This window comes from Phocoena phocoena, chromosome 2 (genome assembly GCF_963924675.1).
Source record: "Phocoena phocoena chromosome 2, mPhoPho1.1, whole genome shotgun sequence".
Taxonomy (NCBI): Eukaryota; Metazoa; Chordata; class Mammalia; order Artiodactyla; family Phocoenidae; genus Phocoena; species Phocoena phocoena.
This window is the reverse complement of record NC_089220.1, coordinates 87,720,676-87,739,741: the sequence shown is the minus strand read 5'-3', so window position 1 is coordinate 87,739,741 and position 19,066 is coordinate 87,720,676. Positions and strand designations below refer to the sequence as shown.

Here is a 19,066-nt window from a genome sequence, read left to right as displayed (position 1 = left end):
GGTGTCCGAGCCCGGATCCCACTTCCCTTTACCCCGTTCCCTGCGTGCGAGGACTGGACTCAATAGACAAGTCAAGTCTGAGCACCTCGGCTTGCCCCCAAGGAAGCGCAGCAGCTAGCTGCCCTCAGGCGCTCTGGGTTGGCCGGGACGGAGTTAGGTAGGTGGGAGGGCCAGCTCTGCGTTTGGAAGTCGCACAAGACCTGAAATCCTTTTTATAGCAGCCTGGGCAGGGTGCCGAGCTGTGTCAGGGCTTTGCAGCCAGGTCCCAGAGGGATGAGGTCATGCAAACGAGAGGCGAGAGGCGGAAGTTGCTATGCAAATGAGAGGATCCCCACCTGTATAGCAAGAGGCTCTTGCTATGCTCACATCTGGTGCTGTTCTGGCCTGAGTGGACACCTGCACAGCTGGCCTCAGAGGACCCAGAGAGGAGGGTGAGAATGAAGCCAGGGAGGCTGAGGATCTGCGGAGCTGGGGAGGAGTGGTGGGGCAGAGGCAGAGAGCAGAGCAGAGAAGCAAAGATTCCAAGAAAAAGAAGACTTCTGACCCCGATGGGGGCCCTAAGCCAGAGGTCTGAGTGGGACTTGGGACCTGATCTTCCCATCCCTCGTGTCCATGCACAGGCATTCACTGAGGGGTACGAGGGACTGCAGGTTCCAGATTCCCAGCTCACTAGCCACGTTCCTTTCCCTGCCTCCTCCAGGAGAAGCAGTTCCTGAGGGGTAGGACTCAAGGCTTTGTTCGGGACCTGGGAGGCTGGACGTAAAGTCCTGCCAGGGACTAACAAGCCCCAGAGGATTTGTGCCTCCCGGGTTCCTGTGTGTGATCAGGGTTAGTTCTTCCACGGGGTGGAGGGTGGGGACCAGTGTCACTGCCTTGAGGGCTGCTTATGCCTTTAAAAAAGTGCCCCGCAGGTGCGGGTACTTGGTGACGTTTCTAAAAGCTTCGATCCAGAAGTGGACACGGCTGGCGTCTCCTCCTCCTGTGCCAACTGTCGGTGTGGGGGACGCCTGCTCCGTGTCCCTCACGTACCACCTCCCACCCTCTTGGCCACAGGGTCAGCATGGTCCGTGCAAGGCCAAAGGCCCTGGTGCTCCTGGGAGCTCTGCTAACTGCACTCCTGGACCCAGCGGGTAAGTACCAGGCGCCCCTAGTTCGGGATGTCTCCTAGTTTCCCTTGGGAGTTGGGGAAGGGAGACGTGCAGGCAAGCGGCTTCCTGAGGCTGGAAGATCGGGTGAGATGGCTGAGCGGCTCAGCCATATGGGAAACTTCCTGGCGCAGCCTGGACGCCGGGCGAGTATCGCCACTTGGGTCGGGTTGGGGGCGCTCGGCGGGCTGGAGAAGCACGGGCCGAGGCCGTCGGGTCCCAGAGGGGTCGCAGGGAGGCTAGCACTGAGTGGACCACCCTCTGACCCACAGGAGGCCAGGACTCAGTCTCGCTGACCTGGGAAGTGCAGCGCTATGACGGCTGGTTCAACAACCTGAGGCACCACGAGCGTGGCGCTGCCGGTGCGTCCCGTGGTCTGGGGTGGGGAACGGCTAGTGGAGGGCAGGGTCGCCGGAGACCCGGCGCGGAGAAGCCGAGAGAGCGAGCCGCCAGCCGCCCGGCTGCCTGCGCCGCGAATTCCTGTACACCCCTGGGGACAGAAGAAGGGGTCTCGTCAGTGGGAGTGGGGAGTTGGAGGGAGGAGTAGAGCGAGGTTCGTGGGCTTGTTGGAGACGGAGTGCTCAGAGCCCCGCTCCCTGCTTCCCACAGGCTCCCGACTGCGGCGCCTTGTACCAGCTAATTACGCGGACGGCGTGTATCAGGCTCTGGGGGAGCCGCTGCTGCCCAACCCGCGCCGACTCAGCAACGCCGCCATGCGGGGCACAGCTGGGCTGCCATCCAGCCGCAATCGCACAGTGCTGGGGGTCTTCTTCGGTGAGAGCAAAGTGGGAGAACGCGTCTTCGGTGAGGGTTGACCTGGCGCTCAGCTCAGAGCCTGGGGAGAGGGGCCCTGAGGACTCCCTGCAAGTCCACAGGAGACCGATACAAGACCCCGAACCACTTCCTCTCCCCACCAAGCCTCACTTCAAGCCTTTCTTCCTCTTGGAGGGATTTGGGGGTGTTGATTCGGGGGTATTTGCTCTCCTAATCTTTCTCTTATCACTGACTACAAACCCAGGAGTGCCACTAACCCTCATTATAGCTTTTAGAAGCTGATTCCCCTGCCGCCCCTCTCCTGTTGTGATTATATCTTCTTTCCCCCGAAGAGGGAGGGAGAGGCAGGATCTGTTAGGAGAGGGGGACTGGCTTGGAGGAGCCCTTACATTAATTATATTATTTTGATTCTCCCAACAACATTATGGGGTGGGCGAGGAGGGTACTATAACCCCACTTTGCAAATTAGAAAAATGTTTTAGAGCTGGTGGCACGGAATTTGCCTTGGAACATCTGCCTTTAGGCTCTTCAGAAATTGGCGTCAGCCTTGGCGGTGGGGAGTAGCAATTCTCACCAGTTTGCCCCCCGACGCCCGCAGGCTACCACGTGCTCTCGGACCTGGTGAGCGTGGAAAAGCCTGGCTGCCCGGCCGAGTTCCTCAACATCCACATCCCGCCCGGAGACCCCGTGTTCGATCGCGACCAGAGCGGGGACGTGGTGCTGCCCTTCCAGAGGAGCCGCTGGGACCCCGAGACCGGACAGAGCCCCAGCAACCCCCGGGACCTGGTGGGCGGGGCAGGCGGCTGGGGGGGTGGGGTGGGGCGGGACCTGAGGCAGCTGTGGAGAGGCTCCCACCACCCGCAACGGCCGCCCGGCCCTCGCCCGCCCTGAGCCGCCTCGGCCACCCGACCCCCGGCTCAGCCTCCCGCTGTCCCCACAGACCAACGAGGCGACGGGCTGGCTGGACGGCAGCGCCATCTATGGCTCCTCGCACTCCTGGAGCGACGAGCTGCGGAGCTTCTCCGGGGGGCGGCTGGCTTCGGGGCCCGACCCCGCCTTCCCCCGGAACGCGCAGGACCCGCTGCGCATGTGGACTGCGCCCGACCCCGCCACGGGACGGCGCGGGTCACGGGGGCTGTACGGTGAGGCGGCGGGGGCGCGGGCGGGGGACCGGCGAGGTGCGCCCCCCTCGGGCCCACCCGCGCTCAACTCCTCGCCTGTGTCCCCACCGCGCGGGCAGCCTTCGGGGCGGAGCGAGGGAACCGCGAGCCCTTCCTGCAGGCGCTGGGCCTGCTCTGGTTCCGCTACCACAACCAGTGGGCAGAGAAGCTGGCCCGCAAGCACCCGCTCTGGGGAGACGAAGAGCTGTTCCAGCACGCGCGCAAGAGGGTCATCGCCACCTACCAGGTCGGTCGCGCGGCCCTGCCCCCACGTCCTTGTCCCCGGGAGACTCCGCTGCCCCGCAGAGCCCTCCATCCTTGGACAAGCCCACCCAGAAACACCCCTCCCCAGACAGCTACCGTCTAGGGAAAGCTCCTGAGAGTGATAAGGAGGCAAAGCGCTAGTTATACCAGAGGTTTTCTCGTGATTGTTATTTAGCTGCCCCTCGCCCCTGCCCTCGTTCCTCGTGGGCAACGGGAACCTCCGCCCCTCTCCTGTTTGAGTGTCTCTCCCGTGACTGCCCCTGCCTGGTCCTCGTCTCACACCTAAGCCTTCCTTGAGCTCAGATCCTTCCTGGCCTGGCTGCTCCAGCGCTGGCCTCCCATTTCCCCCTCTCTTGACCCTCAGAACATCGCGATGTATGAGTGGCTGCCCAGCTTCCTGCAGCAAGCACCGCCGAATTACACAGGTGAGGGAGTTTGGGGAACACCTGGGCTGAGGGGGGTTTGGGGAGGGGGAGGGGGTCAGGATCCATAGGACAAAGAAGACAGGTGGGTTCGTGTGACGAGAGTGTGTGAGGGTAAAGAGCCTATTTCTCTTCTTACCCCTGTGGACAGAGTACCGCCCTTTCCTGGACCCCAGCATCTCTCCGGAGTTCCTGGCGGCCTCTGAGCAGTTCTTCTCTACCATGGTGCCCCCTGGCGTCTACATGAGGTGAGGGAGGGTCTGGCTGAGCATCACACTGGCAGAGGTGAAGAATTAGTGGTCTTGTGGGCCTGGGGCCTTTTTTACACCCCTACAGTTTCATGGGGGAAAAGAAGAAGAATTTGGTGCCCTGAAACAGCACCCTGGGGTAGGAAGTTCAGTCTTAACAGGAAAATCTCCCCATTTCCTCCTAATGGCTGAACTTCAGTTGTTGAGAGCAGGATTTGTCCAGCAGCTGGGTCACTCTCTTCCCTCCTTCCCTTCCTACCCTGTGTGGACAAAGAGCAACCTCTACCTTCAATCCGCACTCGTTGCCAAACCCCTGCCATGTTCAGGGAAGTTCCGAGGACACCTCTTAGTACTGGCCAGGCCCCCTCTGAATCCCTCACCCCACTCAACCCCACCTCAACTTCTCTGAATTCTCTTACTGCATCCTTGATTCCCCATTTCAGAAACACCAGCTGTCATTTCCAGAGGGTCCTGAATGAGGGTTTTGGCAGCTCCCCAGCTCTCAGAGTCTGCAACAGCTACTGGATTCGGGAGGTCAGCCTGGGGTCAAGGGCAAGGGGAGGTGGGTCAAGGTCAGTCTCATCACACAGGCTGGGAAAAGCAACAATTCCAGTTCTTAGGTGTTGCAGCTCCAGGGTGGTAGGAGTTGAAGGGTAGAGTGATCAGAAAATTATCTGGGGACAACAGCTCAAGAGAGTCTAGGACTGGCCAAGGGCCCTTTATCCTGAGGTGCTGCAGTGGTCCTGAGAAGGACCTGGCTTTAGGGAGGGGCCTGAGAACCTACCTTGAGTGTGTTGTTTTTTTCCAGAGCCCCAATCTGAACAGTGCCGAGGCAGTGAATCATCTGCTGCTGGGAATGGCCTCCCAGATTTCGGAGCTGGAGGACAACATAGTGGTTGAAGATCTGAGGGGTAAGCACTGGAGGCAGAGGGGATGAGGGCCCGGAGGTCCGGGAGCCTGGGGACCCTTCTGGGTTAAGCATCAGGCAGACCTAGGGTACCTATAAAGCAGGAACATAGATAAACACACAGCAAACAGCCATTAGAAGAAAACAAGCTTTATTCTAAATTACCAACATCTGAGGATGTGGGGGAAGGGTGGCACCACAATCTCTGGTGCTTAGGTCGCTAAAGGTTTTTGTCCAGCCCTATGCTGAGGTTAAGGAGGTGGGACGGGGAATTTACTGCTTGGTGACTAGAATAGTCCTGAGTCTTAGGGGAAGAGTTTTGCCAGAAAAATTGCCCCTGGTCACACATGATGACAGTGACCCTGCACCAAGGCAGGGCACATGTCGAGGAGTGCTGAGTGTGGGTAATGCCAACAGCCCAATTCAAGGCTGCTGGGCGAAGAAGTGTTAGAGGGACTGAGCCTAGAGCCTGGTCCTCTCTCCTCCTCAGATTACTGGCCTGGCCCTGGCAAGTTCTCCCGCACTGACTATGTGGCCAGCAGCATCCAACGTGGCCGAGATATGGGGCTGCCCAGCTATAGCCAAGCCCGACAGGCCTTGGGGCTGGAGACCCCAGAGAAATGGAGTGACCTCAACACCAGCGTGAACCATCAGGTCAGGAATAGTGATGATGATAATGGCAGCTAAAGCTTTCTTGTGGTGATACTGTTCTAAGTCCTTTACACATGTAACACATTTAATCTATGTCAAGAACGTTACAGAGTAGAGGCCATAATTATCGCCATTTTACTGATGACATAATTGGTAAGTCAGTCTTGGAAGCAGGATTTAAATTCAGCCATCTGATTCCAGAGTATCCTCACCACTGCATTGTACCATTACTGCAGAGTGGCCCCTGGGTTGGGTGCCATTGTCCTATTCCTGCAGGATCTCGCCCCATGAGTTGGGTGACCCTGAAGCTGCTGATCACTGGGGATAGGCAGTCTGGGTAGTGACGCACTGGTCCTCCCACCAGACTTGTCACCACCTGAGGAGTGCTGCCTAGATAGAGGACACTTCCTCAGGCCTGAGCAGCAAGCCAGGCAGCTGATGGGGTCCTGTGTTTGAGGGATGAGGCAATAGTGGCTGCCCTCCCAACACAAAACCGTATCCACGCTCACACGCCCCTCACTTCCTGTGTGGCCCCAGGTGCTGGAGGCCACAGCCGCCCTGTACAACCAGGACATGTCCCGGCTGGAGCTACTCCCCGGGGGGCTCCTGGAGAGCCATGGGGGCCCTGGACCCCTCTTCAGCACCATTGTCCTCGATCAGTTTGTGCGACTGCGGGATGGCGACCGCTACTGGTTTGAGAACAGCAGGAATGGGTGAGGCCTGCCTGGGTTCCCACCTCAGACTCTACCTCGGCCTGGGCCCCAGACCCTCTGCCTGTAAACAGCACCCGGATGTCCCAGCACCCCTCCCCAACCCCTCTCGATCTCTTTTCTCATCTGGGTCCCTGGGCCTGAGTTTGCTGGAGACCTGTGTCCCCTTCCCATCCCAACAATTCCTGGCTTTCTCTAACTTAGGCTATTCTCCACGGAGGAAATTGCAGAAATCAGAAACACCACTCTTCGGGACGTGCTGGTGGCTGTCACCAGCGTGAACCATAGTGCCCTGCAGCCCAATGTCTTTATTTGGCAACAAGGTGGGTGGCCTGGGAGAACACAAGCAATGGTGGCAGAGAAGAGACAGAGGTTGTGTGGGGATCACTTGGTGCTGTCCAGGGAGCTGGGCACCAGGCAGCTCCTTCTGTGTTAGTCTGGGAGGCCTGCATTAGGCCACCTCCCCCAGTAGAGACTAGACTGGTTTGCAGGCTGAACCTTGTGGTCAAGTTGGGATAGATGCTGAGAGATGGGATGTGGAAGAGGAATTTTTGACGGGAACAAGTTCCAGGGAGGAGGGTTTGGGAGGGAGTGGGTACCTGGTCCTTTATAGGACAGAAGGGAAGGCTGCCTGGCCAAGGAGTGGGATCCTCAGGCCCTGAGATCTTCTGTGTCTTTCCCTCAGGTGCACCCTGCCCTCAGCCCCGGCAGCTCACAAGTGAAGACTTGCCCCCCTGTGTGCCCCTGACTGTGACTCATTTCTTCGAGGGCAGTGGTCCTGGTTTTGGCATCACCATCGTGGCTCTGTGCTGTCTCCCCCTAGGTGAGCCCTTTACCCCTTCGCCCATTTCTCTTCTGGCTCCCCTCCTCCTCACAGACTGTCCCTGCCCCTCATTACCTAGGTACATTTGAAGCCAGGCTCAAGGGGCCTTGGGAAGGGAGGGGCGGCAGCCAAAGCCTCAGTGAAGCTGTAGGCAAGGCCGCGCCCCCCCCCCCACCCAGTGTCTCCTTCTGACCCCCTTCAGTGAGCCTGCTTATCTCTGGGGTGGTGGCCTATTTCCGGGGCCAAGAGCTCAAGAAGCTACAAAAGAAAGACAGAGAGAGTGTGAAGAAGGAAGCAGCCAAAGATGGAATGTCAGGTGAGATGGGGCCAAGGGGCGGGAAGAGGGAAGGGGACAGATCGGGGGGGGGGGGGGGGGCGGTGCTGGGAGAAAGAACCAGGTTACAGATGTGGGGAGAGAGCCAGGCTTTGGAGGTGCCTGCTCAGACTAGCAGAGTGGAGCTAGCCTGAGGGCAGGGGCCTGGGGACCTCTGCTGAACCACTCTGCCCCATTGTCCCTTCCCTAGCGATGGAGTGGCCGGGACCCAGGGAGAGGAGCTATCCCATCACCATCCAGCTGCTCCCAGACAGGCGTCTGCAGGTCCTGGACAGGCGTCTCTCTGTGCTCCGCACCATCCAGCTGAGATCCCTGCAGCAGGTCCACCTCATCCTGTCCAGCAACAGCGGACGCCGCACTCTGCTGCTCAAGATCCCCAAGGAGTATGACCTGGTATGGCCCATCCTGCCTCCCCAGCTTGGGCTGCCCTTGCACATCTCCCCTCTCACGGCAAGTCCTCTCCGGCCACCCCGTCCTCAGCTACAGAGCTCAATTGTAAAGGCTGATGCTGGGAGGAGCCACTCCTTTCAGAGGTCCCCAGCCCCACCACACTCTCCCTCTGATCCCCTTTGAGCCTCTCACCTGGCCCCAGCCGGGATGGAATGGGGGACAGCTTTTTTCTCCATCCCCCAACCCAAGACCCTCTGAGGGGAGGCTGAACCAGAAGCTTGAGCCTTCCTCCCACCAGGTGATGCTGTTTAACTCCGAGGAAGAGCGAGGCACCTTCGTGCAGTATCTGCAGGACTTCTGTGTGAGCTGGACTCTGGGCCTTGATGTGGCTGAGATGAGTGAGAACGAGCTGTTCAGGAAGGCTGTGACCAAGCAGCAGCGGGGCCGCATCCTGGAGGTCTTCTTCAGACACCTCTTTGCCCAGGTGCCTGACTGTGCCTTTTGGAGGCAGGACCGGGCCCAGGGGTTGAAGGGACCCTGGGCTGGACAGGAGCCTATGTGGGGTGATCTAAGCTTCTGCTCTGCGGGCTGGAGATTTCAGTTTCCTCATCTATGAAACAGTGATTAAAATAGGATCCATCCCTTTAGGTTGCTGTGAGGATTCAGGGAGATGGTCTACATCAGTGGTTCTCAAAGTGTGGCCCCTGGACCAGCAGCAGCAGGCTCATCTGGGAATTTGTTAGAAATTCAAGTCCTCAGGCCCTTCCCCAAGACCTAGGAAATCAGGAACTCTGGGGTTGGGGCCCACAAGCCCACCAGAGGCTTCTGATTCACTCTAAAGTTTGATAAACACTGTTCTATCTACAGGGTTTAGCCCAAGTGCTTGCTTCATTATAGGCATTTAACAAATGGTAGTTACATGTATATGACTTTTAAAATCAGGCACATGGCAGCCCTATCTGAATTGGCAAGAGAATGTATCTTTAGCCCCTTCCTCCCTGTCCACTTAGTGTCTGCTGCAGCTTCTGTCCCCAGTGTAGGCTCTCTCACTTTGCATTCCCAAACCGTGCCCCTCCCCATTCCCACCCCATCCCCTGCTACAGTCACCCCCTCTGCAGGAAAGTAGAAGCCCAAGTCAGAAGTTTATCTAATGACCGTGAGCAGCCACCAGGACTCACCCTTTCTGAGCTGGACTTTGGGGAGATGTGAGAGGTCACTGAACTGCTCCCAGCCTCACCTCCTTCTCTCCTTCCCTCTGCTGCTGCCCGAGTGCAGGTGCTGGACATCGACCAGGCAGACGCCGGGACCCTGCCCCTGGATTCGTCACAGAAGGTGCGGGAGGCCCTGACGTGTGAGCTGAGCCGGGCCGAGTTTGCCGAGTCCCTGGGCCTCAAGCCCCAGGACATGTTTGTGGAGTCCATGTTTTCTCTGGCCGACAAGGACGGCAATGGCTACCTGTCCTTCCGGGAGTTCCTGGACGTCCTGGTGGTCTTCATGAAAGGTAGGGGGATGGTGGACCATCCCAGGAGTCAGGTGTCTTTCAGCAGAGAGTTGACGGGCATCCCCCTATGTCTTGCCAGGCTCCCCAGAGGACAAGTCCCGCTTGATGTTCACCATGTATGACCTTGATGGGAATGGCTTCCTCTCCAAGGACGAGTTCTTTACCATGATGCGGTATGGGGTGGGCCCCTCCAGTCCTGAGACTTCCTGATATTTTAAACAGGAAAACAGGTCAGGTCAGAGGAGGGTAGGCGAGGAGGTTATGAGTCCATCTACATTGAGAGGTGGCCTAGGTACTATATCCTAGACGCTCAGAGCATCCAGCTTCAGAAGTTTATCTGGCCAGGCCCCTGCCTCCAGGAGAGTCTGTATTTGCAGTGCCAACACCACCAGAAAATTCTCCCTAGTTACAAAGGACAACCAACATCAAGATGACCAGTAACAAAGCCCACTAACCCCTTCTGGATGCTTTTGGGTCTTCGCTAACTCTTCAAATGCTGTGCTTTACACAGTGAGATAATGAATCATGGAGGACGGATGCCCTGGGTTACTGCCAGTATTAATCACCAGGACAGGCAGGAGGAGAAACATGGAAAGTTCTTCTATATTCCAACCCTTCTCTCTTCCTGCTTCTTAAGCCATTTCTGGTTGTGGTGTGCCGATAAAGACCAGTTTTGAGCTCACAGACTTATTCCTGAAGACCGTGCTCCACAGCTGCCTACAGCTCTATAAGGACAGGGTTCATATCTCTCTTTGTTCCCTGCTGAATCCCCTCCTATGCACTGTGATTGGCACGTAGCAGGCATTCAATACATAGTTAACTGAATCAGATGAAACAAGTAAGTAAATGAATAAACAGAATGCATAGAACAGCCCAGACCCTTTTAACTCTTCTACCCCTGTAAGCCTCCTCATTGCTTTCAGCTTTCACCTTAACTGCCACATTCTTTACAGTCCAGATACCACAACTGGACGTGGGCTTCTGAAAGGGCTAGGGCGAGGCGCATTGCAGTTGTCCCTCGCTGGGCGTGCTGCTGCAGGACCCTCTAGGAGACGGTCTCTGCCCCCAGGGGCTGAGGTCCACCTCCTTGGCCTGTACTCAGTGTGGCTCTTGCTCAGTCTCACCCTGAGCCAGTGGGATGATGTGTTTTTTAATGTGATGGCAGTGCTTGCTGTGCCATGCACACAAAGGTCTTTTTCTGCTGGACTCACACAAGCTTGCATGTTTGTTTGCTTTTGTCCCAAAGCACAGTCTAAGAAAAGAGTTATGGCCACTGTAGCTGCCACTGTGGGTGATGTCACATTGGGTGCGGAGATACTCCTGCCTGTGCCCCAGGCTGTTGGCACAAGAAAGCAGCAGCCAGTGCAGCTACATCTCCTCTCCCAACCCTCCGCTGGACCATGAACGGGGTGCCCAGCGGTGGTGTGGGAGGTATCAGCATAAGAGCCTGCCACATGAGAGAGCCATGTCACACCTGGACAAGTCCCTACACTAAGTGGACATTCATCCCAGCTGTAGATGCCCCCCTGTTTGGGGACTGCTTTCTTTAACTGGTCAAGGTCACTTTGAATTTTGTTCTGCCTTTTGAGCCCTTGGCCACCCCACCCAGCTTAGCGTCAGCGGCAGGCTGGATGAATACCTTTTCAGTGCCATTTCCTGGGTCACTGGTAACCACATTAGATAGGCCGGGGCCCACCCAACCCAGCACCTGCCTGAACCTGACCTTGCCGGGTGACAGGCTGCATTCGTCTCTCCTCCCTCCCCCTGCCCAGGTCCTTCATCGAGATCTCCAACAACTGCCTGTCCAAGGCCCAGCTGGCTGAGGTGGTGGAGTCTATGTTCCGGGAGTCGGGCTTCCAGGACAAGCAGGAGCTGACATGGGAGGACTTCCACTTCATGCTGCGGGACCACGACAACGAGCTCCGCCGCACCCAGCTCTGCGTCAAGGGTGGAGGTGGAGGTGTGTGAGTTTGGAAGGCGTCAGGAATGGGCGTGTCTTCAAAATGAGAGTTCCTGGTGCATAGCACTCAGGTCTTATTTCTCTTTTAGTCCTTGGTGCCTAGTAGAGAGCCAAGCACGTGTAATCAAGGGCATCACATACACCTGTGCAATTTATACACCAAGATACCCACTGAGGGGTCAGGGCAGGCTGAAGTCCAGCTACATTCTACACACCAACCATGTGCATTGGTCTGGGGTGTGTCTGGCCAGAGGAAAAGGCCCTATTTTCTCTACACAAAGGACCTGCAGGGTTGCATCCGCCTGGAGGGGGGCCCCTTTTCTAATTGCACTCAGTTGCCACATTGTCTAGCAGTGGCCGCCGCCCTGTGTACAGTGGGTGCTCGGTGTGGGCAGTGAGGGGAGCAAGGCTGGCGAAAGAGATGGGGACATGACCAAGTCACTGGCAAGTGCCACGGCAGCCTTCCTAGGACAGTCTCCTCCCTCGTGGGGAAGCCCGTCCAGCTTCTTGTTCTCCCCAGGTATTGGAGACATTCTTAAACCAAACGTCAGCTCTCGAGTGTCATTCATCACTCGGACTTCTGGGGAACGGTGAGTGGGAATGGGGCACTGGGAGGTGCCCCGGCTGGGTCCCCTGCAGAGAAATGAAGGAGTAGGGCTGGTGGAATCAGCCCCTGGGCCAGACATTTGCTCTGAAAGTAGCTTTCAGCGCACGGTTGTTCTAGCCCAAGTTCCAGCTGCCTCACACACATACCTCTTACTGCTCAGGAGCCTGGCTCTCTCCCTGCCCCTCCAGGACAGAATCATTCTACAGAACATGTGATCAGATCATGTTCATTCCTTCTGTCTTGCCTTCTGCCTGGCTTCTTTCTGACCGGTTTTATGGGCAGGTTCTGTGGACAGAAATGAGTCCCAGGATCTATACCCTCCCACACCAGCCCCAACTCTGACTTGGCAGTTCTTCTCCTGGCTGCAAAGACAAGGGGAGAATGAAACCCATTTTTCTCTTCTCAGTTCTTGCCCTCAGGGAGTGGGGCTCCCTGTCTCAGAAGCCCCAGAGTTGGGAGCTCCTGGGTTGAAGAAGAGGTTTGGCAAAAAGTAAGTGTTTCCCAGACCCTTGACCCAAGGAGACATGGGGAGAAGTCTCAGGGTCTCTGGTCTGCACACACCCCCACACACAAGGAACCATCCTGAGACTCATTCCAGGTGTCCCTGACCGGATTGGCAGGCTATTGAGTTAATGACTCTTCAACCTCTTCCAACCTCTGCACCCTAATCTTCAGGCAAGGGGCCTGGCACTCAGATGCAACACCAGGCAGTGAGGGGTCTCCTGGCTCCTGCCTGCTTTGGGCACAGCAGTGAGGCCTGTGCAGGGAGCAGGAAGAAGGAAGCACAGAACAGAGAGGAGGAACTGGAGATGGAGTCGTGGGGAGATGGAGGAGTGGGTGGAGAGGGCAAATAAAGCTGAGAGGTAAAGGCTTGGCAGAGTGGGATTCTACCCCCCAAAAGCTTTTTCTTTCATCTGTTGTGGCCCATCCTGACCGCTACCAGATCACCAGGTCTCCTTCATAGGGTGGCATTTAGGGGAGGACAGGGTGCCCTGATCTCGGGCCACCTGCCTCCCATTGCTGCAGGGCAGTGGTGCCCCCTCCCCGGCTATACACAGAGGCGCTGCAGGAGAAGATGCAGCGGGGCTTCATGGCCCAGAAGCTGCAGCAGTACAAGCGCTTCGTGGAGAACTACCGGCGGCACATCATGGTCGTGGCAATCTTCTCGGCCATCTGTGCCGGACTGTTTGTGGAGCGTGCTTACTGTAAGGAGAGTTCCAGGTTGTGGGCAGGGGGAGGGGAGATATGAGAGCCTTCTGGTTGTTATTCTTGATCCTCAGGCGTCTGGATAGGGGAGCCCAGCTGTTCTGACTGGGGTCCAGGCTTCTGTGCTGTGCTGATCCACCCCCACTGTGCCCCCAGACTATGCCTTTGCCTCGCCACCCTCGGGCATTGCAGAGACCACCCTCGTGGGCATCATCCTGTCGCGGGGCACGGCGGCCAGCGTCTCCTTCATGTTCTCCTACATCCTGCTCACCATGTGCCGCAACCTCATCACCTTCCTGCGAGAGACCTTCCTCAACCGCTACGTGCCCTTCGATGCAGCCGTGGACTTCCATCGCTGGATCGCCATGGCTGCTGTCGTCCTGGCCAGTATGTGGCTCCTGGGCACGCTCGCCACTGCTGCAGTCCCCTGGGTCGAGCTGTGGGGGAGGCAGTGGGGAGACTGGAGCTACTTATACTTCCTGCTCTCCTGGGGGCTGGAGGTAGAGTTGGCCCTGGAGGCGTCTCTAACAGGATGTGTCTCTTTCAGTTTTGCACAGTGCTGGCCACGTGGTGAATGTCTACATCTTCTCAGTCAGCCCCCTCAGCCTGCTGGCCTGCATCTTCCCCAGCGTCTTTGTGAATGATGGGTCAGTTTTGGGGAGGGTCCGCCTTGGGAATCCTGGGGCAGGCCTCAGGGTACAACAGAAAAGAGGTAGATGGCCCTAGACCCTCCACTCTCTCACTAAGTGAGGGCGAGAAGCTAGCATCCTTGGGGAAGCTGAGAGATGACTTCCTTGCCCTCAGGAAGGAAGCAGGCCGTAATTGGCCAGGAAAGGAGTTTGGGAGATGAAGTCGGAGCCTCTTTCTCACGTGTACCTGACACATAGCTTGCTATCTCAGCCTGCTGTCCATTCACTGGGCAAATATTTGTGGAAAACGTCCTGTGTGTCCATCCAGGAGCCAAAGAGTAGGGATGCCAAGATACATGCAGTCGTTCAACAAATACTTATTGAGCATTTACTCTGTGCTGGGCATTGTTTGAGCATAGGGATAGAGCATGGAGGTAAGGTCCCTGCCCTCATGGAGCTTACAGAATATGAACCAAGCACTTCAAGGAAGCAAAGGTCAGCTGCAGTAGGAGAATTCAAGATAACACAGGAGGAAGAATTGCTTTGAGATCAGAGGGTGGAACTGCAGGAGGCTGGGTGCCATGTTCTTTGGAAGGACCCTTGGCCATCTGGGTTGAGGCCCAGTAACCTCCGCATTCAAGGCCGTCAGGAACAGAGTCACATTGCAACAGTGGTGGAGCCCCTCCTGCCCCAGCCTGAGGCTCTGGGTGTCTTCGTCCTACAGGTCCAAGCTTCCCCAGAAGTTCTACTGGTGGTTCTTCCAGACAGTCCCAGGTAAAGAGTAGACTGTATGTGGAGTCTGGGGTTTCTGTCTGAGGACTTTTGCTTTTGTCCTCCCTCATCTTCCCATGAATACACACTTGTCTATAGTGGTCATAGGATCCCTTTGCAGCCTCCAGCACAAGCCTCAGCTCCAGTTTCTTTGGGCAAGCTGTTCTGGGAGCCAGGGAGGGATGAGAGAGGTCAGGGAAGAAGGAATGGGGAAATGCCCTCTGGCATTCTCAGCCCAGGCTGAGGTCCCGAGGCCAGGGCCTCTCTGACCCTGTCCCCGCTGCCCCCGCTGCCCCCAGGCATGACAGGGGTGCTCCTGCTCCTGGTTCTCGCCATCATGTACGTCTTCGCCTCCCACCACTTCCGGCGCCGCAGCTTCCGGGGCTTCTGGCTGACCCACCACCTCTACATTCTGCTCTACGTGCTGGTGAGGGACTTCTCTGGGCAGGGCCAGGCCACAAGGCAGAGATGAGCACTCATGATGTGGGGAGGGAGCGGGTGAATTGGACGTGAGATCTCAGACCGAGACCCCAGATCCAAGACCACAGCCTATGGAGCCTATGCCAGCCCCACCTACCCTGCCCAGGCCCAGGGCCCAGGCAGGAAATATCTGGGTAGGGTGGGTGCAGGAAGGGGGCCAGCTGGGCCTGAGCTATACTAACTGGCCATGTCTCCAGCTCATCATTCACGGCAGCTTCGCTCTGATCCAACTGCCCCGTTTCCACATCTACTTCCTGGTGCCAGCACTTATCTATGTGGGGGACAAGCTGGTGAGCCTGAGCCGGAAGAAGGTGGAGATAGGCGTGGTGAAAGCAGAACTGCTGCCTTCAGGTACCAGGCCTGGCCTGACCCTCGGTGGGGAGCATTGGAGGTCAACTCATGGGACGTGGGAAGACAGCTCCCCAGGCCTCCTCATCCCATTGCTGCCTCTGTTAGCCTCTCAGGGACCCCTGCAGCTTTCCTGATGGAACCACAGCCCCCAAAAGAGCTGTGCTTAGTTCCCAGGAGGACTTACAGACAGTGAGAAGTGACTATGAGAAGAGGAGGCTGAAAGTGCATTCAGAGGGGTTTAAGGACAAGAAAGACCCGCGCTTGTGTGGCCTGGGTGCAGGGTGGGGAACCATACATCCCTCTCCCATTCCTTCACTCAGAATAACCTCTCTTCAGAGACAGATAAATGGCCCAGACTGCAAGAGTCTGTTGTCGATAGTCAGTGTTGGCCAGAGTGGGGATTCACATCAATGTAAAGGGTGGTGGAAGATGACTTAAGTGACAAGGGGCCAGCTAACCTTCAGGACTCACATAGTAAGAAAATTAACCTCACTTCAACTGCATTTCAATCAAGATTATTTAAGAACAAAGTCTCAGCATGGTATTAGCATGCCTTCTGCATCCTCCAGTACTTGCGAATCTCCTTTTTCCACAAAGAGAGAACAAGCCTGAGGCTCAGCTATGGTCAGGCAACAAACAGTATCCAGCTAAAATTTGATAAAATACAGTACCTTCTGTTTAGACCACAAGATCCTTAGGCAAGGCAATGTAGGGTGTTGGTTAAGAGCTTGGCCTCTGGAGCTAGATAGAGCACATGATGCTGGTTTTCTACTCACCTTAGTGACCTAAATGTTCTTCTCAAGGTAAATTGAATTGAAAAAGTAAAAGTCAATTTAAAGAAAAATGTTAGATAAATGATAGTGCAGCAGGTGTGCTGATATGGCTCACCATAAAGGTAACCCTCATATGGTGGAGGTTTGGGAAACACTGAGATGGTACCTGGGGAGCCTGAGGTCCCCTGACCTAGTAGGCTGGTATCCAGGACAGTGGTATCAGGCCTGGACCCTTAGTGGGAAGAAGCAGCAAAGAGGAGGGGAGGGGCTGGAACAGGAGAGCAGAGAAGCCCAGCTCTTGAGTTACCCAGGAAACAGAGAAGGGCGCCCTCCAACTCCCAGCCCCAGAAGACATACTCGCTCAGATCATGTTACTACTCCCTGTGCCTCAGGTGTGTGGAGAGGACAGGGTACCTGCCAGTCCTCAGGTACCAGGAGCAAGCCCTCTGATCCCTGCCCCTCCCTGCCCATGACCCCCAGGAGTGACCCACCTTGAGTTCCAGCGGCCCCAAGGCTTTGAGTACAAGTCAGGACAGTGGGTGCGGATCGCCTGCCTGGCTCTCGGGACCAACGAGTACCACCCCTTCACCCTGACTTCTGCGCCCCACGAGGACACGCTTAGCCTGCACATCCGGGCAGCAGGGCCCTGGACCACCCGCCTCAGGGAGATCTACTCACCCCCAACGGGTGACAGCTGTGCCAAACATCCAAAGGTGCCCATCACTGGGAACCACTTTTGGGGTTCTGGCATTGATAGAAGGTCCCCACCCTTCCTGACCTTGGGATAAGATGCTCCAGCCACCCCAAAGCCAGACTGGGAGAGGGCTGGGGTGCCTCAAAGAAACTAGTTCTCCCTGTCCTCCCCATCCCCCTCCATTTCTAACCTCAGAGCTGGGGAAGGGCCAGGCTCATCTCATCTTCTTCTTCTGTTGGCAGCTGTACCTCGATGGACCATTTGGAGAGGGCCACCAGGAGTGGCATAAGTTTGAGGTGTCTGTGCTGGTGGGAGGGGGCATTGGGGTCACCCCCTTTGCCTCCATCCTCAAAGACCTGGTCTTCAAGTCATCCTTAGGCAGCCAAATGCTCTGTAAAAAGGTGAGTGTCCCTCTCCCATTCTTGAAAGAAATGGGGACAGACAGCCTGAGTGTGTCCCCACATCCCAGCAGAGTAGCATGATAAAAAGTCCCTGGCTCCTAGGCAACTGGTTCTGCTGGGACCATTCATACCCAGTTGCCCAGATGGCAAACATTTGAGGGAGGGTAGGAGGTGTAGCCAGAAGAGCCTCTGCTGGGATCTGTGGCTAAGAAGCCTTGGATCAGGCCTGTGGGTCCTGCCAGAGGTTTGGTGCCTGTGGGGGGTCCAGGGCTTCCCACCATCTCAGTATAAGCATCTGGGTAGAGGAATCTTGAGCTGAGCTGAGTCAGAGCTTTAGTTGTGTGTCCCCAGATCTACTTCATCTGGGTGACACGGACCCAGCGGCAGTTTGAGTGGCTGGCTGACATCATCCGGGAGGTGGAGGAGAATGACCACCAGGACCTGGTGTCCGTGCACATCTACATCACCCAGCTGGCTGAGAAGTTTGACCTCAGGACCACCATGCTGGTACGTCAGGGCCGGCCAGGCAGGGCAGCTCAGTGGGTATGTGGGTTGAGGGTAAGGATGGCCAAGGCAGGTGGGTGGACCGCTATCTGGACTAGGAGCTGACCCTGGCTCTGCCTGGCTGTGACCTTCCTCCTCTCCTCCCTCCCCCAGTACATCTGTGAGCGGCACTTCCAGAAGGTGCTGAACCGGAGTCTGTTCACGGGCTTGCGCTCCATCACCCACTTTGGCCGACCCCCCTTCGAACCCTTCTTCGACTCTCTGCAGGAGGTCCACCCAAAGGTCAGTCCCACCCCGACCCATCCTTCCCCTGCCAGGACTTCCTGGCCCTCAAGCAGCCTGCAGCTGGGTACTGAGCAGAGGACCTCAGGATGGGGTCAAGCATTGGAGAAGGGCTTCAAACCCCACCCCCTGCCTCCCCAACTCAAGCCGCCTTCTCAGGGCCTGGGGTCAATGCCCTGGTCATTCCAGCCAGGCTTGAGAAGCAGCTCCCTCCTGGGGAGGAAGCCCACAGGCCTCTGCTTCTCTGCAACCACTGCCCCCACACACATTTGACAGGTGAGGAAGATCGGGGTGTTTAGCTGCGGCCCTCCAGGAATGACCAAGAATGTAGAGAAGGCCTGTCAGCTCATCAACAGGAAGGACCAGGCCCACTTTGTGCACCACTATGAGAACTTCTGAGCCCTCCCTCCCTGGTTCCTGATCCCTCCGTGGACCAGCCCTGCCAGCAGTTTCTGTCAGAATTCACCTCAGGCCTCAGCTGGAGAGCTGGAAGAGCCTCTCCCTCATTGCCCCATCTGTCCTAGGCTCTGAGAAGATAGAGGAGACCCTTCTAGCTTAAGCCACAGCAGGCTGTGGCAGACAAAGTGGGGAGGGGACAGTCCCTGCCTTGTGACAACTATGGAGGTGAAGAGATACAACCGCATTTTCCTCTGATAGGCCCCCATGTCTGTTTTCCTTCCAGAAAATCAATGTATTGCTTTGGTATTTTCTTGGCCTAGGCATTTGAGGGAGGACAGGGTGGGGATACCTGGTGTGAAGAGAGGGTTCAGAGTGAGAATCTTCTCAGAGCCCAGCTCAGAAGTTGCGATGCTAAACCTGGATGGCCTGCCTGCCTCAACTCAGTCTCCGAGGCCTTTTCCCTCCAGCTCTACCCCCCAACCCATTCCTGCTCCTAGAGGATCAGGAACCCTGAGGAGCAACCAGCAATGCCCGCTGCCCTCACCTCTTGGTTGGCCCTTCTCTTAGCCTGCTGGAACAGCCCCCCAGCTCTGGTACCAAGGGAGTCCAGCCTCTCTGCCAATCATCCAGAGTTCCCACTCAGCTCCCCTCCTCCATAGGACTTGGATGACCAACTGTCC

At 56.8% G+C, this 19,066-nt stretch overlaps 1 protein-coding gene across 3 annotated transcripts; it reads left to right on the top strand.

The window, feature by feature from the left end:
- The first annotated feature begins 26 nt into the window (after positions 1 to 26).
- Positions 27 to 18,386, top strand: LOC136118121 (dual oxidase 2). 3 transcript variants are annotated; one of them, XM_065871309.1, is made up of 34 exons: positions 27 to 157; positions 1,060 to 1,130; positions 1,418 to 1,507; positions 1,755 to 1,919; positions 2,518 to 2,705; positions 2,860 to 3,061; positions 3,160 to 3,326; positions 3,708 to 3,768; positions 3,917 to 4,013; positions 4,457 to 4,547; positions 4,822 to 4,924; positions 5,411 to 5,574; positions 6,109 to 6,284; positions 6,486 to 6,604; positions 6,967 to 7,104; positions 7,307 to 7,420; positions 7,629 to 7,831; positions 8,127 to 8,312; positions 9,104 to 9,329; positions 9,409 to 9,502; positions 11,102 to 11,289; positions 11,810 to 11,879; positions 12,303 to 12,386; positions 12,923 to 13,101; positions 13,259 to 13,489; positions 13,650 to 13,749; positions 14,456 to 14,505; positions 14,802 to 14,929; positions 15,180 to 15,333; positions 16,587 to 16,819; positions 17,043 to 17,201; positions 17,553 to 17,708; positions 17,859 to 17,987; positions 18,264 to 18,386. In XM_065871309.1, exons 2-34 carry the CDS (start codon positions 1,061 to 1,063, stop codon positions 18,384 to 18,386), a joined length of 4,638 nt encoding a protein of 1,545 aa, XP_065727381.1. In that variant the 5' UTR covers positions 27 to 157; position 1,060. The 3 variants fall into 3 exon arrangements, with proteins under 3 accessions (XP_065727381.1, XP_065727379.1, XP_065727380.1); XM_065871307.1 differs by lacking the exon at positions 27 to 157 and adding an exon at positions 399 to 634; XM_065871308.1 differs by lacking the exon at positions 27 to 157 and having other exon boundaries at positions 1,061 to 1,130; positions 11,102 to 11,293; positions 11,793 to 11,879.
- Positions 18,387 to 19,066: the final 680 nt, after the last annotated feature.